At 38.2% G+C, this 26,757-nt stretch overlaps 1 protein-coding gene across 1 annotated transcript in view; it reads left to right on the forward strand.

The window, feature by feature from the left end:
- The first annotated feature begins 2,436 nt into the window (after positions 1 to 2,436).
- Positions 2,437 to 26,757, forward strand: part of GABRR3 (gamma-aminobutyric acid type A receptor subunit rho3) — a 45,115-nt gene continuing 20,794 nt past the window's right edge. Inside the window, 6 exon segments of the mRNA XM_033433372.2 lie at positions 2,437 to 2,615; positions 3,802 to 3,966; positions 14,546 to 14,658; positions 21,202 to 21,221; positions 21,223 to 21,270; positions 25,316 to 25,539. Of these exon segments, the coding sequence (XP_033289263.1) occupies positions 2,437 to 2,615; positions 3,802 to 3,966; positions 14,546 to 14,658; positions 21,202 to 21,221; positions 21,223 to 21,270; positions 25,316 to 25,539 (749 nt within the window).

A 26,757-nucleotide genomic window follows, 5' to 3' on the forward strand; every position in this document is an offset into this window, starting at 1 on the left:
ATTGCAGAGTTTTGAAGAGAGGAGTTACTTGACCTGACTTACATTTTTAAAGGATCACTGGTGGCTGTGTTGAGCATTAACTGAAACAAGGCAAGGGAACAAGCAAGGAGACAGGCCACCACCGCAATAATTCAAGCAACAGATGATGATGACTAAAAGGCCAGGGTAGTAGCTGAGATGCTGGTGAGAAGCACTTGGATCCCGGTTGTATTTTTAAGGTGGACTGGACAAGGAATGTCAGAGACAGGAGTAAAGAACGGACAGTGTTGTTATCAGTTGAGATAGAGAAGGCTATTGGTGGGCTGGGGGGAGTGATATTAACAAACTTACTTTTGGACATGTTGAGCTTGAGATACTTATCAGACATCCAAGTAAGCAGGCAGTTGGATATGCGTCTTAGTCTGTTTGGGCCGCTATCACACTATACCACACACTGGGCAGTTTATAAACAACAGAAATTTATTTCTCACAGTTCATGTCCAAGATCAGGGTGACAGTTTGGTCAGACGAGGGCTGTGTTCCAGGTTGCAGACTTCTTGTTTTATCCTCACATGGTGGAAGGGGTGAGAGATCTTTCTGGAGCCTCTTTTATGAGACCATTCATCCCATTTTTGAGGGCTTCATCCTAATCACCTCCCAAAGCCTCCACCTACTAAAACCATCACCTTTGAGGGTTAAGATTTCAGCATTTGTATTTGGGGGACACAAATATTGAGACCATAGGAATATGAGATGGAATTCTGCGAGAAAAGCCTGGACTGATTATATAATTTGGGAGTGTATGTACGGTTCTTAAAGCCTTGAGACTGGCTGAGATCACAGAATGAGTGAGTTGGTAGGAAAGAAGATACTAAAGTACTGCAGTGCTGAGCACAGGGCCATTCGAGTACTGCGAAATCTGTTAGAGGAAGGGAGATGAGATAATAGAACCAAGCAGGAATGAGGAAGATGTAAGAGGAAAACAGGCAAGTCCAGTATCCCAGAGGGCAGGTGAAGAAAATATTTCAAGTAGGGAGAGCTCAGGTGTGTCACTGTTGCCAGCAGATCTAGTAAGATAAGCACTGAGGCTAGACCATTGAACTCACATCCTCCCCATTGCTGAAGGAGGAGAGCATTTTCACTGAACCGTGTGATGTGAACTGTGAATCCCCAACCTGGACTGGGGACTCACAGTTGGCAAATTATGCCCCGTGGGCTGTATCCATCCCACCAAATGGTTTTTACAGTGTTTAATTGGGGGAGAAAATAGAAGAAGATTTCATGATACATGAAAACTCTATGAAATTCAAATGTCAACAAACAAATTTTATTGGTAAACAGCCACACAAAAAATTTTTTTTTGTATAGTGTTTCCCAGACTCACTTGGCACAGAACGTTTTTTCACAAAACATCTCCAGTGTAGCCAAGAACTACTTTGGGAAATGTTGGCGTAGATCCTGGTACTTAATGAAGAGAACAGGCCCAGGTAGCAGAGAGAGCTCGGGTCAAGTGTCAGGGCCCTGGATCTCATGAGATCACTAGGGTAGAAGACAAACTTTGACCATGGTGGCATCCTCCAGAAGTAGCTTAAGACCAGCAACTTTCCTCACATTTCTTCTATTGACTGGTTCTTTGCAGAAGAGGAAAGCTTACTGGCCCAGAAAGACATAAAAAAAAATGCTCAAATTTCTCTGACCATTAGGGACATTAAACTTAAAACTACAACATTGATTGGATTGGGTAACATTTAAAAGCCTGATAATATTAATGTTAAAAAAATTTTAAGAAATGAGGGCTCTCATTCACTTCTAATGGGGCTGTAAATTGGTACAGTCATGTTTAGGAGCATTAAGGTAGCCTCCTATAAATTTGAAGATGTGAAAATAGTTCAGCCTAGAAGTTTTACTCCTAGGTACTTACCCTAGAGAAACTGTTATGTATGAGAGCAAGAAAATATTGACAAAAATTCACTGCAGGTTTGCTTATAATAGATTGTTTATCATTGAAAAGTAAGAAATAATGCCCATCAGCAAAAGAATAAATAAAATGTTAGTTATCTACACGCTGAGATACTATATGGCACTCAAAAATTAACTAGGACTGCAACTATCAACACAATAAATCTAAGCATAATGTGGAGAGGAAAAGTATGTTGCAGAGGTAAAAGTATAATTTAACACCATTTTTATTAAACTTTCTGAAATATGCAAAAAATCTGTACATAATAGTATAACTGTATACAATGATAAACACTAAATAGGGGATCAAGAGAGAGGTAAGTATTTATTACATCATTCTGTATATTTGTAATATTTTAATATTTGTAATATTTTATATTAAACACATATTTTAAAGAGGAAAGACATGCCAAAGAAACATAGGAGGAGATGCATGGGCCAAGAGAAGAGATAACCCAAATCAAAATAAATTAACACCATCAAGCAATAACACAGGATATGAGGTGTCAAGGAGACAAATCAATTCGAGGAAATTTAAGAATTCCTTCACAGTATATCCCTGGGAAGAAAACAGCATTCTTCTTAAGTCCTAGTAAACAGATCAGCTGTCGCTGGATTGCTCACCCTGTGCTTTTTAAGTTGGAGAAACTGAATTTCACTAACCTGCCCATTCACTGGTACTTTGCATACATGGAGGGAATATTTCTACTCGATGTGTGCAAAGTACCTTTAGGAGCTGATGTGGCCATAATTTAATTCCTTACCCACTGCCCAAGACTAATTTCTTTTTTTATTTATCTGGCTGCTCACCACATTAAACCCTAAATTGAACTACTTTTTATATCAATGGAATAAACCATCATCTTAAAATATGGTTATTTATTTGATAAAATAATAATTTAAGTTTGTTTGTATCCTGGCAATCTGTACGCATTTGGAGAGGGAAAGATTCCTTTCTGGATTAAAAAAAACAGCCATGAGATAAAGGAAAGGATCTTTAAAACTATAACTAAAATTAAACTAATCATCTTTATTCTCATTAAGCATATTATTTTGCTGAGTCATTAAATATATTCAAATGATATTGTGTTGGATTAAGGGGACTTAATGCCTAATCTCACTTCTTTGTCTGCGGAGGACTGCAGCTGGGAGTTTATTGAGTAGGGGATCAAGCATCCCACTAAGAACCTTCCCTGGAAAGAGGGACTAAAGGATGGAAACAAAATGAAAAAATCTGCTTTGTTTTTCTTAAATTGCTGGTGATCGATACAGATGTTTGCCTGTAAATGATGTCAATCCATTTAACCTACTAAAACAAAAGACACAGCATTGAAAACAATGTCTCTCTTTTTTCCTTGATGCCTTTTTACCTGGCACTCTAATTACTTTTTTTTTTTTTTTTTAGTGACTCACTCCTGCCACCTCATCTCACATTTGCTCTTCCCACCCTTTTCTGACTAGATTTTGATTGCTGATGTCTGATTTACATTATCTCAATTCTTTTTTTTTTTAGAAGATGTTGGGGGTAGGAGTTTATTAATTAATTAATTAATTTTTGCTGTGTTGGGTCTTCGTTTCTGTGCGAGGGCTTTCTCTAGTGGCAAGCGGGGGCCCGTCTTCATTGCGGTGCACGGGCCTCTTACTATCGCGGCCTCTCTTGTTGCGGACCACAGGCTCCAGACGCGCAGGCTCAGTAGTTGTGGCTCACGGGACTAGTTGCCCCGCAGCATGTGGGATCCTCCCAGACCAGGGCTCGAACCAGTGTTCCCTGCATCGGCAGGCAGACCCTCAACCACTGCGCCACCAGGGAAGCCCCTCTAATTACTTTTTAAAAGACACGTGAAGAAGCAATATTGGTAACAGCGTTGGTTGCATCCATCTACATTCCTTTCTTTCGGCAGAGGTGATCCCGGCTTCCCAGTTGGTCTTCTTCACCTGCATCTGGATCACACTGATGTCAAATGCTTGTGCTGCTGGTGAAATCAAGAAGCCCCACCAGCGCTGCTTCTCTTCAGTGAAGCCGACCCGGTAAGATATCCATAGTGTAGCCCCAGTTTCTCTCACCACCCGCCTCAGAACTATATCTTTAATGGTAGCACGTATTTGTGGCAGTGATTGTCTCTAGAGATAGCATTCAACCGTCAAAATAAATCGCCTCTAATTAGCATAGAAAGAGAAGAATCTGGGGTTTCTGCTGGCATTTGCCTGCTTATTTTTGGAGAAAACAGTTAAAGGGCTCATGTATGAATCTTCTTTCAAGGATTGTATTTCTCCAATGAGTAATGCATTTATTATAAATAACAACATGAGTTTAATGTTCCTTCAAAATTTTTTGAGTAGAAATTAGTCTAAGCACCAATTTCTAATGTCAAGTACTTGCAGAGTGTATAGTTCTGTATATCTATGAGACAGTACTGAAAGACATTAAAGCCATTTGTTGTTTTTTAAAATTCATTTTCCATTTTGAAAATCATCTTTGAAATATCATCCTGAATGTCAATATATCATCATTATTATCTTATCAATAATCAGAGTATGTTTGGACCTGCTAGTGAAGCGGCATAGCTCTCTACTAGAATGACCAGTTCATCCTGATTTGCCTGGGGTTCCATGGTTTTTAGTACTAGAAGTCCCAGGAACCCCCTCAGTCGCAGACAAACTAGAAAGATTAGTCACCCTATTACCCTTTAATAACCAAGAAATGACCTCCTATTGTAGGGAAAGTCTTTCCTTTTCACCAAGCACAAGATTCCCAAAAAGACCCAGTAGGAGAAATTGAGGAATAAAGGTGAGTGATATCACCCAGCCAACCTTAGCGATCAGTGAGGTAACTTTTGTTTCAGCCAGATTGCCCTCACATCTTGGATATTTATGAAGCACTCACTATAACATCAGGAAAGAACATAAAAATTTAATAAATCCTTCTGAAGCCTCAGGTTTAATGACCAAAAACAAAAGAGGTATGGGGGGAGGGGAGGAGAGGTCACTAGATACCTAATTCCTGCTCTGCTCTTAAAAATCAAGGACCACCTCCCACACTTCCCTTCCAGGCTTCTGCTCCCACACGCAGATCTGAGATGCTATGAAATCTTGCCCAGTTTGAACACTTTGAGTCTTCTTCAAGGCAATTGGGCAAGCAATATTTGGGAAATGTGGGGCTATACAACCAAACTGTATGTTTTTTCAGATTGCTTATAACATCTAGTATATTTTAGTAGTATATTTTATCTAATTTTGAAACAAATAGAGACTGCTTAAAATATCATCTACAACTCAAACAATAGGAAGTTTGTCTAGTTTGTTTGGTGGATGTGCAGATAAGAAGGGAGATAGTCATAGGAACTCATCAATCTCACCAGCACACTCTCGGTGGAAGAGTTGCTGCAGAAAAACCTACCATGTGTATTTTTTAGGTGTCATTTAAGGGACAAGAGGAGAACATCTGTTCTTTGTGGTGGGGTGGGAATTTCTCTCTTATGATAGGTGTCTCATTTTTAGAATCTATTTAAATGAAGAGGTAACCCCGGGCTTCCTACTCCATGGGGCCAAGCATGTTTGTTTTCACTTCTCTATAACCTAAGTGAGGTACCCCTTTCAGCGATAAGCTACAACATGATTCATTAAAATTTATATCTGCTTCTTTTGTTCTTCAAAGAAAAATCCTCTAGGACACTAGGGATTGCGTAAAACATAGACCCTAGTTCAGAAGCAGCCACTTAGGATGAGAGTCAGGCATTTTCCCCAGTGAACAGAATAATTCAGCCAGCCTGTTTCTGAGCTGTCGCTCAGCACTCTCTCATGAAGATTTTAAGGCATTTTGACAAAAATACTGAAATTACTGTATAGGATAGTTTCTAGAGTAAAGAGCCCAGGATACATTAGACCTTAATATATGAATAAATGCTGTGAGGTTCTTTGCCCTACACACAATCTGATTATCGGTAATTAAATAAGTAATGAATGAATGAATGAACAATCCACTCTGTCATAATGCAAGAGAACTAATAGAATGAACATGGAAGAAAGGCCTGATCTTTCTTTGAAAATTAGGAAGTATATCTTTATCTATTAACTCACATTTATGTACATTATTTTGAGCCAGTTTTCCTACAATCAGGCCCTTAAATCCTTTCCTATTATCCTTTTTCATTCAGAATATAATCTTACTTTTTGCCCAAAGATTCCCTTTTTTATCGAAGTGTTTTAAAAATCTTTCATCCAAACATTTCCTTTATTTCTTAAAGACAAAATGGGGGAGAGGAGGAGTTGGTGAATAAATTAAGTATGGCAGGGGAAAATGTTCCTGTTTTGCCTAGGGGAGAGATTTGGCTCTCAAGGGATGCAAAGGGGATTAGGCATCTAGACTCACTGAGTATTTATTCATTTTCAACAATCGTACTGAGTGCCTTTTTTATGACAAGTACTGGGTTGAGAGTTAAGAACAACACACTGTCTCTGGCTTTAAGAATAATCAGCAGAGTGCCAATGTCTGTGCAAAATGGCTTGCAAGAGCCAATTGTTAAATTTTAAGGCTGTTAAATATAAGCATTATTAAAAATTAAATTATGAAAGCATTTCCACTAAGATCAGGAACAAGACAAGGGTGCCCACTCTCACCACTCTTATTCAACATAGTTTTGGAAGTTTTAGCCACAGCAATCAGAGAAGAGAAGGAAATAAAAGGAATCCAAATCGGAAAAGAAGAAGTAAAGCTGTCACTGTTTGCAGATGACATGATCCTATACATAGAGAATCCTAAAGATGCTACCAGAAAACTACTAGAGCTAATCAATGAATTTGGTAAAGTGGCAGGATACAAAATTAATGCACAGAAATCTCTGGCATTCCTATATACTAATGATGAAAAATCTGAAAGTGAAATCAAGAAAACACTCCCATTTATCATTGCAACAAAAAGAATAAAATATCTAGGAATAAACCTACCTAAGGAGACAAAAGACCTGTATGCAGAAAATTATAAGACACTGATGAAAGAAATTAAAGATGATACAAATAGATGGAGACATATACCATGTTCTTGGATTGGAAGAATCAACATTGTGAAAATGACTCTACTACCCAAAGCAATCTATAGATTCAATGCAATCCCTATCAAACTACCACTGGCATTTTTCACAGAACTAGAACAAAAAATTTCACAATTTGTATGGAAACACAAAAGACCCCGAATAGCCAAAGCAATCTTGAGAACAAAAAAAGGAACTGGAGGAATCAGGCTCCCTGACTTCAGACTATACTACAAAGCTACAGTTATCAAGACGGTATGGTACTGGCACAAAAACAGAAAGATAGATCAATGGAACAGGATAGAAAGCCCAGAGATAAACCCATGCACATATGGACACCTTATCTTTGATAAAGGTGGCAGGAATGTACAGTGGAGAAAGGACAGCCTCTTCAATAAGTGGTGCTGGGAAAACTGGACAGGTACATGTAAAAGTATGAGATTAGATCACTCCCTAACACCATACACAAAAATAAGCTCAAAATGGATTAAAGACCTAAATATAAGGCCAGAAACTATCAAACTCTTAGAGGAAAACATAGGCAGAACACTCTATGACATAAATCACAGCAAGATTCTTTCTGACCCACCTCCTAGAGTAATGGAAATAAAAACAAAAATAAACAAATGGGACCTAATGAAACTTCAAAGCTTTTGCACAGCAAAGGAAACCATAAACAAGACCAAAAGACAACCCTCAGAATGGGAGAAAATATTTGCAAATGAAGCAACCGACAAAGGATTAATCTCCAAAATTTACAAGCAGCTCATGCAGCTCAATAACAAAAAAACAAACAACCCAATCCAAAAATGGGCAGAAGACCTAAATAGACATTTCTCCAAAGAAGATATACAGACTGCCAACAAACACATGAAAGAATGCTCAACATCATTAATCATTAGAGAAATGCAAATCAAAACTACAATGAGATATCATCTCACACCAGTCAGAATGGCCATCATCAAAAAATCTAGAAACAATAAATGCTGGAGAGGGTGTGGAGAAAAGGGAACCCTCTTGCACTGCTGGTGGGAATGTGAATTGGTTCAGCCACTATGGAGAACAGTATGGAGGTTCCTTAAAAAACTACAAATAGAACTACCATATGACCCAGCAATCCCACTACTGGGCATATACCCTGAGAAAACCGAAATTCAAAAAGAGTCATGTACCAAAATGTTCATTGCAGCTCTATTTACAATAGCCCGGAGATGGAAACAACCTAAGTGCCCATCATCGGATGAATGGATAAAGAAGATGTGGCACATATATACAATGGAATATTACTCAGCCATAGAAAGAAACGAAATTGAGCTATTTGTAATGAGGTGGATAGACCTAGAGTCTGTCATACAGAGTGAAGTAAGTCAGAAAGAAAAAGACAAATACCGTATGCTAACACATATATATGGAGTTTAAGAAAAAAAAATGTCATGAAGAACCTAGGGGTAAGGCAGGAATAAAGACGCAGACCTCCTAGAGAACTGACTTGAGTTTATGGGGAGGGGGAGGGGTGAGCTGTGACGGGGCGAGAGAGATTCATGGACATATACACACTAACAAATGTAGTAAGGTAGATAGCTAGTGGGAAGCAGCCGCATGGCACAGGGATATTGGCTCGGTGCTTTGTGACAGCCTGGAGGGGTGGGATAGGGAGGGTGGGAGGGAGGGAGACGCAAGAGGGAAGAGATATGGGAACATATGTATATGTATAACTGATTCACTTTGTTATAAAGCAGAAACTAACACACCATTGTAAAGCAATTATACCCCAATAAAGATGTTAAAAAAAAATTAAATTATATAAATATACAATTAAATAAATTATTTTTAAAACGAAGGTAATAAATACTTAAAACTCACCACTTCCTAACTACTTTACTACATGTCGCTATTGTCTATTGTTCTCCATTATTTATATCTATTTATGTCTGGTAGAAATACTACACTATACTGTACTATACTATCCTATAAACTGTAGTATACTATAATACACAAAACTATACTTTACTGTACTATACTACACTATGGGCTACACACATCTCTGTCATATCTGTAGCTTGAAATCAGCTATGGTGGCAGTATTTACATCATGGAAATCAACAAACACTACAAATAGGGCTTTTTTTTCCAGGGGAGCCACTTAAACATTTACCAGCACATCCAGGAACCTAATGTAGAAGCCAAGAGGGTCCTAGAGATTGCCAATTCAACTGCTACTGCAAATAACAAAGGGAGTGGCAGAGACTGTGGCAACTACAGGCTATATGCTCCTCTGGGGGCAGAGGCTGGTCAGGTCAAGACTTCTTATAAGACAACTTGAGCCTGGTATTGCCAGATTTTCTGATTTTTCAAGAGAAAAATTCAGATTTTCCTGTGAAATTTTCCACTTTAATACACCATATGGGCTATCCAAAAAATGTCTGCAAACCAGCTCCTAATCTGGTCCAATTTCTTCATTTCACAGATGAGGAAACTGAGACCTCACTGAGCTCATGATCTGATAGAGACACAAGTTAAGTCATGGAAACTGTCGTGTCTCAAGTGGGGCACTCTCTCTGTCTGGCTCTTCCACAGAAATGCTCGTCCGTGTAGATTTTTCCTTTATAAGAAACGGGCTGTTGACTAAAGTCAAGTGTGTATTCCTAGAGTCATGAGTTCAAGGGCAGTTCAGTCGAAGCCACAAGATTCACTCCGTATAATGCACCATGTCCTCTCTAAGAAGTCTCAAAAGCATCAGGGACCTAAAAATAAACATTGGATCCAGAATTATCAAGGTTTTCTTTGTGATCAAAAATTGGATCAACTGATTTTCCTTCCGACTACTTTACTGCATTCCTTGGATTGGCATCAAAGGATGGGAATTATCTTCGTAGCTCTCAAAATCAACTTCTAAACGGGCTTTACAAGTATATTGCTACACACAAAGTATAAACATTTCTATTTCATCCTATTCTTAGCAGCATTGGGTACTAAAATTTTTTGTTTTCTGCTCATTTAATAGGTATAAAATGGCGTTCATACTTTTAATTGTTATCTCACTGTTAACTCTCTAGATTAAATATTTTTTAATATGTTTCTTAATTATAGCCTCTCTTGGGTAAATAGTCTATTTAGTCAGGCCTAGTCGTTTACAAGTCCTGATCCTAGTAAACTAATCAACTATATAGGCCCTTGGGAAAGCAGTTTGGTAAAGCAACCAGCTGAGTATGATTCAGTTAAAATGAGTTTTTTGTCTTTCCACTGACTAAACACCAATGTATCAGAATGAGTTGGATGTATTTGCTTTTCCTCAAGCAGTTCTGGTACTTTTTAATTCTCTGCCTAGTATATCCTCCTCAAAGACCCCTTTATTCCCCTGAAACCACTCAAAATCCAGCCCTTCCTTCCCCCTGAACCCACACTTTCTTAGTGACAAAATTATAGTGAAGTTTCTGATACTGACAAGAAGGGGGAACATAAAAATATGGTTCCTTTGTTTCATCCAGAAAGAAAAAGTTTCTAACTCAAAAAGAAAAATGATAACTATTACCGAGCCTTACCTGTTGTTTCTCAAACAATGTTCATAATCTTTCTTTGTGGGGAAAGAATACAAATGCTGTAATGATTAAGAATGCTATAAAGATTAAGAATGCTGTAATGATGCAAGACTCTTCCATGAGTTGAGATTTCTTTGTTCTATCCCATTGGCACCTAGCCTTCTAGAAGACCCTCTCCTCAGACAGAAGTCATCCAAAAGATTTCTTTCAGTAACTACTAAAAACAAAATCACTTTTTCTAGGAAAGGGAAGAGGACAGAAGACAAAGGGGCTTAAAATTATACATATATGGAATCAGGCCAGAAAGCTCTGAGCTAAATCTGATTCTCTGTCATAAATTAATCCCCTTATTAAGCATATTTACTTTTCTTGCCTTTGTTCTATTTCAGTCTTCATTTTATTAACCTTTCTATATATGTCTTTTTTTTAATAAGCCAGAGGTCTTCAAATAGGGCACTTATACTCCGAGAGTATAATGTTCCCCTTAGGGTACATGCAAGCTATCAGAGGGGCACGTGGGCATGGATAGTTTTAAAATAATTATTTCTGGATCTCTGACTTCCTCTGACCTCTTTCCTAAGACGGATCCTCCTGAAAACTTGCCTGCAGTCTCCTCTGTAGCCTCCCTTTAATGATTGCTCTGTCCCATTTGGCAAGATAAAGGCATGCCTCTCCCTGTTCCTGAATCTTAACTATGTGTATTACACCAGTGTATAAAACCTCCCAGGTACAAAGAAGCCTTTACAGATATCGTTGTTGAGGTAATGGATGACTTTAGTTTAAATAACATATCCTTTTCCAAACTGCGTGATTTTCTTTTTTCTTTTCTTTTCTTTTTTTTTGTGTTCATCAATATTGAAGTAATAACCTAATTAATTTGTCAGGTTACAAATCATTAGAAATAATTGATGATAGACCACAACGTGAATTTTGGAAAATAAGAAGGAATTTAAATAATTAAGTTACATTCCTGAAACAAAATTTCTTGTAATTCCATGTACTTACATATATATCAGCAAAGTTTTTCAATATTTTCATCTATAGAAGTGAAAAGTAGGATCAGGAAATGTAAATCAAAACTACAATGAGATATCACCTCATACCTATTAGAAGGGCTTTATCAAAAAGACAAGAAATAACAAGTGCAATAAGTAATATCCATATACAGATACACAAAATAGGGAAAATGTACCATCACTTTATTAAGAAATACTTTTCCTATAAAATTTAATTCATAATTTTAATAAGTATTTATCAACATTTATATGCATTATGTTTTGCTCCATTTGCAATAGTCACAGAGGCTAAAAAAGATGATTTCAATATGTATACATATATTCTTGCAAAGAAGTATGATGGGGTGATAAAATTCAATGAAGGAAATATTGGATTGGCCAAAAAGTTCATTCGGGTTTTTCCGTAACATCTTACGGAAAAACCCGAATGAACTTTCAAATAAAATGGAAATAAAATAAAATACAAATTCCAAGAAAACAAGGAATGAGATAAAACTTCTGGTTTTTAAAGAGGAGTTTATTCATGTATTTTATTTTATTTTTTTATTTTATTTTATTTTATTTTATTTTATTTTTTGTGGTACGCGGGCCTCTTACTATTGTGGCCTCTCCTGTTGCGGAGCACAGGCTCCGGACGCACAGGCTCAGCGGCCATGGCTTACGGGCCCAGCCGCTCCACGGCATGTGGGATCTTCCTGGACCGGGGCACGAACCCGTGTCCCCTGCATCGGCAGGCGGACTCTCAACCACTGCGCCACCAGGGAAGCCCCTATTCATGTATTTTAAAATGCATAAAGTGGGTATTTTAGGTTCATTGGATACATTAAAAGGAGGAATATGTTTTATTTTTAATTATTATCAATACTTAAGTAATTTTAACTTTTATGATGAAAAAATTGTAGGTGTCTACTTAAATATGTGTGAGGTTTTCAAAATTCTTTTAGAGGGTATCTAAGCCACATAAACCTCTTTGAAAAGTAGATGTATAAATATTTTGAGAAGTAGATGTATAAATAAAGTCAAAAATAAATAAAGATGGGACATCTCACTGTACATCAGAAGAGCCCTCAGGTAAAAAAAGGTGTGTGTGATTTCAGGTACTGCCAAGAGTGCCTTTCATAGCAGGCTGCATGTTCATTGTTCTGGTGATTCTTAATTAAGATTTATCCCTACCAATCTCATGGAGGGTTATACTTTTGAAAGGAGTATTAGAGATTGCCGTTTTGTTGTGTATATTACTGAAGAAGTTCACAAATTTCCATGAATTTCCACCCAAGGTTACATTCCACTTTTCATAAAATAATAACAACTAGCTAGCTTTTATAAAATGTCTGCTATTTTCCAGACCAGTAGTTCTCCAGAGAAATTGTTATAAATGCAAATTCTCATACCCTAAAACTGTGGAATCAGAACCTCTGGGCATGGGACCCAGCAAACCTGGTGATTCAGATGCAGCCCAAAGATAGTATTTACAAAACATCTGGTAGGGGGCCTTGAACACAGTAGGCATTTAATAAAAGTTAGCTGCTATTACTTTTTCAATAAATGGTTCATCCTAGCTCCCTGAAAGAAGTTTTCTAGTTAAGAGATCCTTGGAAGAAATAGTTCTATGTGTTCAATTATTCATAGGATAAAATGACTTATGTTTAAAATCAAACTCATTTGTCTTCTACTCAAAACAGATTTGTTCCTCCAACTTCGCCATTTCTATTAATGGCAAAAATACATACATAAATCTCTGAAGGTTTCAGCCAGAAACTTCTCTAGTTAAAGACCATACTAGGTGATCTGAGGTGCTCATAAACCTGGACATATTTCTTAAACCAGCCGCTTCAGGATGTGAAATTCCCACAATCAAAGTCACTTTATTGAGTTAGGAAATTGCGTTCATGAGTCTTATGTTAAAATTTTACGTGTGTTTCCTGAAGAAGACATGTATCAATGCAAAAGTCAGTCAGGAATTCAGAGTAACTAGAATTCACCTAGAAGACCCCTCAGTGTCTTGTGTTATTGCTGCTGCTGACAGTGATGACGGCGATGGTGACAGGAACGTTCTTCTGGAAGAGGCAGTGAACTAGGTCTCGGGCACTGGGGATGACGAGACAGCAGCATGTCACATACAGAGGAGCTGTGTGCGCTTCCACAGATATTCTGCCGCCACACTTAGAATACGTCTGGGAGGTATGTGTCACAGCACAGGAAATGAGTCAGGGAGGCCCAGTAACTTGCCAGAGTTCAAAGACCCAGGGAGGAACGGGCTTCACTCCCAGATCAGGACTCCACACACGCAGGAGAGGCCACACACTTTGCCTTTGCCCTAGAAAACTGCAGATGAAAATAGGCTGCACCTGCTTCACAGCTGGACCTGACCTTAGGTCCAATCAGCTGTCAGATCATCCATTTTTCCCTGGGATTCCTCTCCATCCATGCCCATCGCCTTCTCTCAGGTTCCAGAACCTGCCATAGGGGTACTTCCTCTAATCTCAACCAGCACCCATAATTTTTGCACATTCTGTCTTTGTAAAACACTATTTTCATCAGTCTACAATTTTTCATGTTTTTTTTTTTTTTTACTGTCTTAGTGCAAGAGGTAGTTTAACTTCAGTGACTCTAAGAATCACTTAGGTAGCACATTGAATGCAAATGCCTAGGCCCTGTTTCCTCTGGTTCTGGTTTAGTTGATCAGGGTTGGGGTCCGTGGATCTGAATCTTGATCACCTCCACCCAGGTGCTAGTAACCAGGTTTTCCTACTATAACCCACATTCTGAGAAACATTGCCTGTCAGGATCACATCCAAACTCAGTTTATCATCTAAGGTGCTCCAAGATTTGCTTACCTGCCCCACCCTTGGATACTAAACAGTAAATGCTGGCAGATCTTTGGCTATATGTAATATGAACTGAGAAAATGAGCTTTTATGTGTATATTTTAGAGCATATCATGTTGAACACAGAAAGCTAACCTAAATCAAAATATCCAGAAGCATATGTATCTCAGAAGCATTTTTCTCCCTTGGAGGTACAGCAAACAAGAAACTAGAATGAGGAACGATGACAGTGCCAAAGTGTGTCCCCTGAAGTATTAGCAACTTCTCCATATAGAGGACCAGAATTCTGCAGTGAGACCTGGATTTGGAGGTGAGTACTATCTTTACAAAACTCTTGTGTCACAGTCCATTGCACTGTCAAAAAATTGAGTTGAAAATTTGAAGGAATTAAGACCAAAACACAAGACCACCAATTTAAAAAAAACAAAAAACCTTTTACAATGATCTTCTCTTGAATAAGAACAGTTGATAATTTATGCATTTTAAATTAACCAAAAAGACTCATTTTTTTCTATATACATTATCATAAATAGTGTGTTTAATAAATAGTGTGTGTTCAAAAATAGTGAATGTATATACCTTGCCCATACAGCAACATATTGTTTTAATTAAAATTTGTTAAGTTGGGTTATATGATAATATTCATAAAGTCTTGTTGAACATTCTTATGAGCTGCAATGCCTGGCTTTTGTTGAAGAACTAGTCTGCCAAAGGCCACGGCTTCCCTCGAACCACCTCTGCTGAGGATTTTTCCTTTATTTACTCCTAGCAACAAAAAGTGATCAAAATGTTGGAATGCCCTTTAATGCACTGTGCTAAGCCCTTTAATGCACTGTCTCGTTCCACGCTCACAGTGACCCTATGAAGTAGGCGTTATCATGATCCCTAATATTCCAGTGTGGAAACTGGGGCTTAGAGAAGTCAAGAAATTTTCTCAAGGCCATGAAAAAAGCAGTAAGTGGTGGAACCAAGATGCAATGGCTGATGAGAACAGAAGCAAACCACATTAGAAGGATACACTTGTAAGAAAGCCTTTCCTCCCGTCAGATTGTTTACTGTGCATGTAGTTGCATCACTGAGGGTACCAAGTTTCCCAGAGATGCACAGGATGTGGTAAAATCCACAAGGTAAACTGAACTCTCCGTCTTACTGCTAAATCCATCCTGACCCTCCTGTCATTGACCTAAGGTCTCCCACACCCACAACTCCTGAACTGACAACTTTCCATGCTAGAGATATGGAGGTGAGAGAAGTGAGCGTGGTGGTGAGGAGGCAGGATCCCCCAGCAGTAGAACAGGTACCGCTTTTTGATAAATAACCAATGCTTCAAGTACTCAGCGTGGGGTGAGGAGAACTTGATACTCATCATGTTGTGGTTATGACAAAGGGAAGCACAACAGGCGTGTAGGTACCCTAGAAAACTCATTTGTTAACAGGGAAAATTTAAAAGTACATCAGGTAGCTGTTATGTTGAGGGTTGTTTGGTTTTTGTCCTCATTTCCTGGAATCCATTGGGTTGCAGTTCTAAGGGTATGGTTTTGATTTCATTAGGTTAATGATGCGAACTTTAGCAAGCATCAGAGTCACCTGGGGGCTCCTTAACAGCCAGGTTACTGGGCCTCCCCCACAGAGGTTTCGATTCAGTAGATTTGAGTGGGGTCACCAATTGTCACGTCTTATAAGTTCCTTGGTGATGCTGATCTGAGATTACATTTGATAACTACTGAATTAGATTATCAGCATCGGATTAAATCATGGTGAGTAGAATCTGTTTGTTTTCCAGAGCATTTCTCACACTTATTGAACCTAATTTAAGATTTTTAGAAGCCTCAAAATCAATCGGGTTTAAAGATGTGTGCGTTTCTGTTGTTTTGGTTTTTTTTTAATTATAGGTCTATTTTTTTAATCTTCTTTTTTTTTTGTTTTTTTGTTTTTGGTTTTTTGTTGTTGTTGTCTTACATCACTACTTCTCAGATGTGTCATTAAGGATGACAATTCTCCAAAAGATGCCCGAAATCTAACTACCATTCCCAACAGACCGTTTATTTCCCCCAAAGTTTTGCCCAAAGTTTGGAGAATATACTCTACGACTCTTACTCGGGTATTCTGAACCTTGGTCTCTATGATTCTATAAAGAGTTTCTAAAATCTTTTCCCTCTCATGGTTTAGTTGGGGAAAATCTTACAAAGTTAAACTTGCCGGGCTATGGGTCCTTTGAGCCATTAGGGGGCTCCAGACGCACAGGAATGGCTTGGTATGGGCCTCTCCCGAGTAGCGGTTAGCAGTTCAAAATGATGTACTCTCTTCAACACCGATTCAAAAAGCTGCCCTAATTCCTGTCAGGTTAGGTTCCTCAATTAAATGAACTACTGTCCTAGAGGAACGGGTTTTATGGGCCTATTTTAGACCATTGAAAGCCAGAAAGATTAAGAGAAAAATTACCGTCCTTGAATTTGGACCTTGAAACAAGCACGCTACACTTTGTAGCTCAAAGTGGTCCAAGGACCAGCTGCAGAACCACCTGGGAGTTAGTTAGAAATGCAGAAGATCAGGCCCCACCCCAGGCTTTCTGAATCAAAATCTGCATTTTAACAAGATCTCCAGGTGATTTGAATACACTTTACAATTTGACAAGCACTGTCATAGATTACCAAGAGCCGACCCTCTACTTTTATCTTAAAGCATTTATGCCTCCATTCTCCCTCCTATATATCATCCTCATCCCTCAGAAAAACATAAAACTGATCTTAAAATTCCACTTCTCTTGATCTGTTAGGGATACATGTTAAGAATTTTTAAAACATTTTTTTTCCTGAGACTACTTTGTGGGGTCATTAAAAATGCAATTTAAATGTACTATTTAGTGGCAGGTGGCAAATCATCCCACGATTAAGAAATTTTTCTGACAATCATGGACTGGGGCTAAATGGTATCCAAATGGCTTGTGTGTTCAGTCAGTTCAGGCAGAAAAATCCATAAATTCAGTCAGAAATGTCAGTCTGGTAGCCCTGTGAAATATAATCCTTAACCTTCTCTTGTCTTGGTCAGAACCGCTTTTTATACAGGTGACCCCTTCTCTGTTCTCTCAAGCCTGCCTTCCTGGGAAAATCAGCCTGCAGGATATAAAAGACAGGCTTAAATTTATCTTCTCTTTCTTTATACTTGTCCATAACACAAACACACACACATACTTCTTTCCTCTTGAGCTAAATGTAACTTCAGCACTTCTCTTGCCTTAATGTTTTCCTAATTAGCCTTAACAGTAAAACCAGCTGCTACTGCAGTGTCTTTTATAAAGCATTAGAAGATTAATTGACTCATTATGTGGAAAAAGGAGGATACATATTTAAGGGAGCTTTTTGTTTAACTTGGGTTATAAATTGCAGCTCATTTTCTTTATTTACACTTTCCCTACCCTTTACATCTCCCATAACTAAGGGGTTTTTTGGTTTTAGTTCTATAGTTGATGATTTCTTTGTTTCTTTAAAGTGAAAACAATTCAGCATCTAGATACTGACTACTGAGTCAAAACAAAAGCTAAAGCTCTAAAAGCCGCTTGTGTAGTCTTTGCTTTCACACAGGAGGACCAGATTGGGAGCCAGAGGGACCTGGCTGTATTCCTGCATTAAACAGCTCTAGGTTGCAGGCAAGCTCTTCAACCTTGCTGAGCATGAGTTCCCTCATATCAAATGGAGTTAAGATTGATTCTGCCCAGCTAACTAACGAAGTGGCTATAATAATAACATTAGATAATATATAAAGTATTTTAAATGCACCTCACAAATAAGATGAATAACTTTCATTTAGCTCTCCTTATTCCAGCATGCATAAAACCAGACTGATGATCTAGCTTTATATATATATAAAGTAGTATAAACATCTATGCCACTGCCTAGTTAGTGATCCTGGGAAATCAACACCTAACTGTAATAGTTAATAGTCATTTAATTTTTACTATATTCCAAATGCTTTACATAGAGAATTAATAAGAGTATTTATGAAAGTGTTATATTTCGTGTTCTATGTATTACACATCAAATAGATACTGAATAAGTTGGTTAAGACATTTGAATGTTAGGTTAGGCTAAGGACTTAACATGCATTTTTTCATTTTGTTTCACAGCAACCCAATTAGGCACATACCATATACTTATTTCCCCTATTTTACAGATGAGCAAACTGAGGCTTAGAGGAGTTAAGGATTTACAGACGTTTAATTGTGTGTGTGTGTGTGTGTGTGTGTGTGTGGTACGCGGGCCTCTCACTGTTGTGGCCCCTCCCGTTGCGGAGCACAGGCTCCGGACGCGCAGGCTCAGCGGCCATGGCTCACGGGTCCAGCCGCTCCGCGGCATGTTGGGATCTTCCCGGACTGGGGCACGAACCCGTGTCCCCTGCATCGGCAGGCAGACTCTCAACCACTGCGCCACCAGGGAAGCCCCAGACATTTAATTTTAACTCGGGTTTATGTGGCTACAAATTTCATGTTTTTTTGTTTTGGTTTGGTTTGTTTTTGCTTTATTGCCACTTTTTCTCTGGGACTCAGCTCCTGTTTTACAAAAAGAATGATCTTTGGAGCTTTTATCCAGCTCCAAAATTCTATGATTCTGCATCTTGCCTTTACACGCCTTCATCCTCCACTCTGTCCTCAGAATGTCAAACCAGAGTACAGAGGCCTAGACCCAGGAGAAAGTACACTTGGGCATCAAATGCAAAGGAGACAAAAATGAGGTTAGACAGCATCTGAAGACAAACACTTTCCTTTGAGATGGAAGATCCCCACAAGAATAGAAAAAATGAGAGGGAAGAAAGAAGAAATCTAAGATGTTTCCAGGAACCCATTCCTAAGAGACAAGCCATACTATTACCCCACTGTCAGTCCAGCCTTCAAACAACCCCGAGGGCCCAGTGCTTGTCCAGTGGTGGCATGAATGTCCTTGTATGGTGGCTTTATAAGACTGTTCCTGGATTGCAGAGATAGTCATCAGTAAATAGGTCCTACTTACAAGTCATGAGATCTTGAATCCAAGTTGTGTTCAGGTTTTGTCCTAAAATAAGCTCTCTGTAAGAAACACTGGATCATTTTTTAGTGAAGAGTGGACTGATTGTCTAAATGTTTGAATGTAAGATTGGGAATTGTGGTTTGCAGTCCTAGGAACAGTTTCACATTTTTGCTGAATTGCAGTAAGAGTAACATTTATTCTGTGCTATTTACTGAGTATCAATTAAGTTGACTGTATATTATTTCTAGTCTTTCAGTAAGTCTCCAAGGTGAGTACTACTACTGGATCTTATAGCTGAGGACACTAAGCTTAGAGATGTTACTGACCCGAGATCACACGTGAGTCATGGAGCTGGATTCAAACTCTGGTCTGGACTCTAATGCCAGAATTTTCTCCAGGACATTCTGCTCCCTGTCCAAGACCTGTCCAATCCCTTCAGTCCCTTGGAGTATTGGAGTTAATGGGAATATTTACTCATCCTGAAAGGCCAGATAGGGGCAGGGATGAGATCTTTCCATGATTTTTTTATTTTGATAGCTCTACCAATTAAAGAAAAAAGACAACCAAACAAAATAAAAGCACCAGAGTTAAAGCTGATAAAGGAATAATACTGAGCTGTTCCCAAGTTAATGCTTAATCATAATTATCATTAAACAAAATTTTAATAGAATTGTCATTATTAACATTACAGGAAGTAATTGGTCCAATGACAGGAAGTAGTTGGTGGTTAAGGTGCAAGTAAGGTATTCCTAAAGCCTGAAACAGAAATATATTCTAGTGACAGGCCCAGTGCCTGGCCAGCTAATACCCTTGTAAGTAAAGAAGGATATTGAGGGTTTAGACTTATGGAATAGAAGAGGGAATCTGGGTCGATAAAGTGAAGGTAACGTCAGCCAATTAATGGGGTAGGGGGGTCATAGAGGGTGCACAGGGGCTGGCGAGGCATATCTTGTTTTATAGTGTGCATTTAAAACACAATAATTAGGTGCCTTATTAAATTATATGCACATATATGTCACATGTAGCACATCCAGACAATAAGGAAGGAAGTTTTTCTGGCCTGTCCCTTCTAAATCCCAGAATCTTGACTGAAACAGCCACCTGGGATCCATCTAGGCAAGATTTCTGTTTTTTCAACAACAGTTGAAAGCATTTTTTAACTCGGGACTATAAAGTTTGAGAATTGGTCACCATGGAAAGAAAACATACGAAGACTATATGTATAAATATACAAACTCTTTGAACATATATATACATCAAATTTCATACACAATACTAAATAATGAAGTTATTAACATCAGCATCCCCTCACACAGGAACAGATGAAACCCTCTGTAAGGTGTGACAAGAAAATGTCTTGGTCTCAGTCTGTTCTCTGGGTGCATGAGCCTGATTCTGTGAGACCCAACGGCACACCAGTCTCAACACTTGTCTGTCTGAAGTTGCTCCAATTCTGACTTTCAGAATACTCTCAGCCACACATTTCAAAGGATGTTTGCTTTATCCCAAATGCAGGTTGTGGTTACTGATGATCTGGGTAGCGACATTTCTGAATGTGCAGCATCCCTGTGTAGCATTGTACTAGCAGTGTGTTCCTCTAGACTGCCATGCACTGCCCAAGTGAAAAAGGCTGAATTTTTGGCAAGGGAGGAAAGGCTCCCATATTTACCAAAGTCATGAACTCCATGACCACATCCACTCCCTGAATGTGTAATAATATATCAATAGACAATGGAGAGATTTATTGTTAAAACTTGAAAAATAATTCATTTGCAACATTGATCTCTCTCCACTTTAAATGTTTCCAAAATAATCCTGATTCCTCGTTATATTACCCATTCTTCTTTCTGAAGGATCTCCAGTGCCAGTGGGTTACAGATGTCCAGGTTGAAAGCATTGACAGCATTTCAGAGGTTAACATGGTAAGTTTCTCTATGAGATACTTTTTCTGAAAGGATAGAGTCTCAATAGTGTCAAAATCACTGGTGTTTTAATAAATCAACTTAATTATGTATGTTACTTATTTTTCCTACTTTGCTTAATAAAGTTGAAGTTGCTTTACTCTCTTCTATCCACTTCTTTCTACCTCTGATTAAAATTCTCATTCCTTTCCTCCTCTTCTCTTTTCCTTCTAATGGCTTTACAGTGGTGGAGCACTGAAGGACATGATATATTTAGCTATGTGACATGAACCAGAAACAATTGCACAAGAAGAAGGGATGATCATAATATATGTGAAATATGAAGTCACAACCATGAGTCCTTACCCACAAAATGATAAACACCTGAATCTGGGTTGATAGAATGCTTCCAGATTTTTCAGTTCATACTAACTTTGCTTATCTGTAGAAAAACAATAGCAGAGAACAAAGGATTTTTTAAACTCATAGGACTAAAAATTTAAATTAAGAAAAGTTTGTCCATTCCCTTAGAGTTTCTAGAAATCCAGAAGAGACTGCCCTTATTTTATTTTGCACTGAAATATTTGTCATTTTTATGGAGTAGTACTTGCAAACCACCATCACTTAAAACTTTAAACTGATTGATTATTATCATTTTCCTTTTAGCCTTTTCCTGTTTCCGTTGCCATTTTATATGCTTTGCTTTTTTGTTTCCTCTTCCCCATTCCCCCTAACCCAGTTTTACCATTTTAGCTATATTTATGTTTTAATATCCCCTACCATAATTTTTCCATTTTATTTTCTCTACTCCCACTTTAGAACTACCGAGTCTACATAATTACCAGAATTGTGTTTCATTTAAGTAATTTTAAGCTTTTTTCAGGTACTTTAAGAATAATATTTACTTGCACAAACATATACATTATTGATGTAATTCCTTTTTACCTACTACTATTCTGTTAATTTGTTAATGTCTCAGAGCTTTGTGTAGCCCATTTTAGTATATTTTTCTATGCCAAATAAAAAGTGCGTTATAGTTTCAAATTTTCAATGTCCATTTCCTTGTTCTTACCTAAGTGATGTATATTCTTATATTTGAATCACTCTTTCCATCTAATTTTGTTCTCTTCAGTTGTGTTGTCTTTTCCATCATCTCCTGTAGTTGTCTTTCTTTTGTTTCCTATCAACATTACACTAGGTGCAACTATTAATGACAAGGGCCCTAACAGGTACTCACTGGTAGGATGCAGCTTTGAACATGTTTTGGTTTTGGTTGTGGTTTCAGTTTTGGATTTGTTCCTACCTCCCCCCAAGTTTTAGACAGTTTGTGAATGCCGTTAGGTAGGGCCTGTGCCCTCCAGTTTGCCCTGGAACCCATGCCTGGCTTTCCTCTTAGGTTCATCCTGCTTCGTTCATTGGTGTTTCCTGCCAGGTCCTGATCCAGGGAGACATCTGAAGTTGCAACTCTTAGCCAAACGCTTATTGTCTTTCATTTTCTACTTTGAATATGGAAGCTTAGTTTTTGCAGGGGGCTAGAGGGTGATAAAAATAAAACCAGGGAATACCCCCTCCATGAATAGAGAAGATATGAATTAGTTTCAAACTCCATTTTCCATCTGGAAAGATTTAGTTTGTTGTTTATCTAATCTGGTCATTTCATGTATGTTAATCCTTGCATTTTATTCCCTTTTCTGGAATCTTTTACATGTGTGTTCTTGTGAAATTTTCAGAAGTTGCTTTGAGATATTTTTTGGAATGAAAGTATTTTTGATATATGAACTGTGGCTTATATATAGTGTTTTTCATAGAATTAAGTATTGAAATTTAGATTCTACATATTATTTTTAGTATGGAATTACCACAAAGACAATTTTTTTTAAAAAAGAAGAGAATGAAAGAGAAAGAATAAAGTAGGGATCTCTTAAGGAAGCAGGACCTAGAAAATATAAATCACTTAAAATTGAAAGAGCAAATAATCTTTTCATATGTAAACTTAATTAATATTTTTATTTATAGTGATTCCTTCAACTAGTCATTGCCATCCAAATGCTAACTAAATGAAAATTACAGGACACATAAAAATTCCAGAAAAGTCTAAACAAGATCTTCTATGGCCCAACATCTGGTTTCAGTCTTCAGTTAATGTCCTTCTAGTCCTTTTCATTATCTAATTTAATATTTATTTCAGTTCAATATCAAACCTTAAATGAAACTTCCTTCATTGTAAGCACCCTACTCCCAGAGGGAATAGCACCACTAGTACCCACTATTCAAAAATGCCTTGATTAGAAAGCGTTGGCTTTTCCCTTACCAAAAGTGGCTTTTGGTGACATTTTCTTGAGCCTGTTGTGCTCCAGAAGCAGGCTGTCATTTTGCCTCTCCTGGCATAATCTCTAAGTGATACCTGAATGACCCAGTCTGCATCTAAAAATCTCGTTGTGTCTACCCCACAGCCCCCAAAACTGGACCTCATCCTTTTCTCCTGAATAAGTTCAGCCTTAGTACTCAGTATCAGCAAAAACTGGTCTGCATTCTCCATGCCTAATTTGAAAAAATCATCAGTGACCTCCAGTGTTGGCTTCTTTTGCTTCTCATTTATCATTTTCCCATGCTCCCTTGTCCCACCCTGAATTCACTTTCGATCCCTTTTAGTTTTGTCCTGCTCTCCTCAAAACAGGCTGTTCAGCCCGCTTCTCATGATAGTGCCAACTAGTGGTGACGCTGATGTACCACTGACATGTATATACCAATGTCTGCCATTTGACTTCATAGGCTCAGTATTTGCCCAGTGCCCTTCTGATCAGACTGAGCATCTAAAACCAAATATATGCTCATTGAAGCAACCCATGCAGTAACCCACAGGATTCCCTGTGGAGTAGTGTTACCGTAATGAATGAACCATTCTATTTATTCACCCTCACTGTAATCCAAAATTACACAGGGCTGATGCTCCCAGATTAACGCAGAGCAATAATACAATGTACCTCTATTCTGATCCTAAGAAAAACAAATGAGCTCATCATTGCTTGATGACTTATTTGTGGTTTACTGAGATTTGTTCTTTGCCTGTGTAATAAATGTCAAAGTTCTATTATACGTGTTATTTCAAGAAAAATAGGAGTGTTGTTGGGCAATAAATGATAGTGTGAAGTAAGCATTTGGGAAATGTAAAACACGTTGTCATTGCCCACACCCAGTGACTTGGACGAAGATAGGAGAATTTCTGTTCAAACAAAATATTTAATGTCGTATCTGAGAGCCAAATAAAACTCAAATTATTGACTAACCATTTTTTTTTTTCTGCTAACATAATGTTAACATAGTTTTTTCCCCTCATCCTTACCTCCTTACAACTGGAATACACATTAACAATTCAAATACCTGAGCCATACTGGATCAGAATCTCTGGGAACTAGCTTCTGGGGAATGTGCCATTTTAACGAATTCACAGGTGATTCTTCTGCACACTAAAATTCCAGCACCACCATCTCCTGGCATTCTTTCTGTCTCTCAAGAAGAGGGAGATCATTGTCGCTTTTTCAGAACCTCCGAAAACATGCTTTCCACTAACAGCTCCAATAAAGGCTGTGTCCAGGTTTTTGTGGGACTGTAGTTTTTTCAACTTGGGGAGGGCTTCTTTAAAACAAAAACAATATAAATGTATGGATACAAAATCAATCACAAAAGTGAATATTTATTTATAATGAGAAAAAAATCAAAATAAAATACCAGACCATGGAGTTCCAGGTTCCTTTCTTCTGAGATCTCTTTAGGTGATTTACCAGAGTGCTTAGGTAGAAATGCTTCCCAGTTATAACCTGTTTCCCTTCACCAACTTGAATACTTGATGGTTTTCAGAAACTCTCAACATTCACCAGAGTCCAGGTGAGGGAGAGGCTCTGTGACTGAAGCTCAGTAGCTTCATTCTAAATCTACCTGAAAATATAAGCTATTCACGGACAGGTCACTAAAACCCATGGAAACCAATCGAGACTAATAGTATTGATTGATCACCCTGAACCATATTCCTACTGACCTTGACTTGTCTCTTTTTCTCTCTACCTAGGACTTTACAATGACTTTTTATCTCAGGCATTACTGGAAAGATGAAAGACTTGCCTTTCCCAGCAAAACCAACAAAAGCATGACTTTTGATCACAGATTAATCAAAAAGATTTGGGTGCCTGATATCTTTTTTGTCCATTCGAAGAGATCCTTCATCCATGATACAACTGTGGAGAACATCATGCTGTGTGTACACCCTGATGGAAGTGTCCTCTTCAGTGTCAGGTAAGGAGGGCTGTCTACTGCCTTTGGCTTCCTTATACCACACCATCTACACCAAAGCTGATGGGTCTCACTTCAGGCTAAACTCCCAATATTGCTGTATTTAGTAATGCTGGAGCTTGGGACACAAGCAGAAGATGTGATTTTTCCTGGTTCTAACTTCCAGGTTTTAAAGAATGGTTTCCTAGTCTAACTGTACCCACTCTGGGCATGTATTGGAGAATGATAGGAAATAAGGTTGGACAGAGTGGAGCTGAATTATGGAAATCCTTAAGAATCTGGCCCACAATTTTATAAGTATACAAAACTACTTTTCCTCCTCACCAACTCCACCCCACCCTGCACCCCAGCAAGCAGTCTTGGAATCTTGGATCAACTAAATAATTTTGTTAACTATCTCCTTCATTTTTCACAGGAATATATAGTCATCATCCAAGTTACCCCTAGTTTCTTCATTTAAAAAATTTTGAAAATGAAAAAAATTTTTTAATTTAAAACATTTGTTCTGACACTATGCTATAATATCCCTCCATCTTTAATATACCATATGTTTTTAAGCCTGGGTCCTGTGCTTACTGAGTGGCTTACCATAGGTAATCCTAAAAATGTTTGGTAAATCCAAGCAATTCATTTTTTTTATGTCTTAGAAATCCCAGAAGGATTCAGTAGTAAACTGAAAAAAACCAAAAAAATTAGCTTCCCAAAAGTTATCCATGCCCTAATCCCCGGAACCTGTGAAGGTTATTTTATATGGAAAAAAAAAAAGGATCTATGCAGATGTGATTAAATAAAGGGTCTTGAGATAGGGGAATTATTCTGGATTATCTGGATGTGTCCTAAATGCAATCATCCGTATCCTTGTAAGAGAAAGGCAGAGGAAGGATTTGACATACACGGAAGAGTAGAAAGCAGTGTGACCATGAAGACAGAGATTGGAGTGATGCAACCACCAGCCCCAGAATGCTGGCAGCTACCAGGAGCTGTGAGAAGCAAGGTATGAATTTCCCCCCTAGAGCCTCTGGAGGGAGCAGGGCCTTTCTAACACCTTGATTTCAGTCCAGTGATACTAACTTCAGACTTCTGGCCTCCAGAACTGTGAGAGAATACATTTCTGTCGTTTTAAGCCACCAAGTTTATGGTAATTTGTTACAATGGAAATAAGAAACCAATACAGATTCTTTTTGTTCATTAAAAACACCTTGTTCACTTTAGTACAAAAGT

This window comes from Orcinus orca, chromosome 5 (assembly GCF_937001465.1).
Source record: "Orcinus orca chromosome 5, mOrcOrc1.1, whole genome shotgun sequence".
Classification (NCBI taxonomy): domain Eukaryota; kingdom Metazoa; phylum Chordata; class Mammalia; order Artiodactyla; family Delphinidae; genus Orcinus; species Orcinus orca.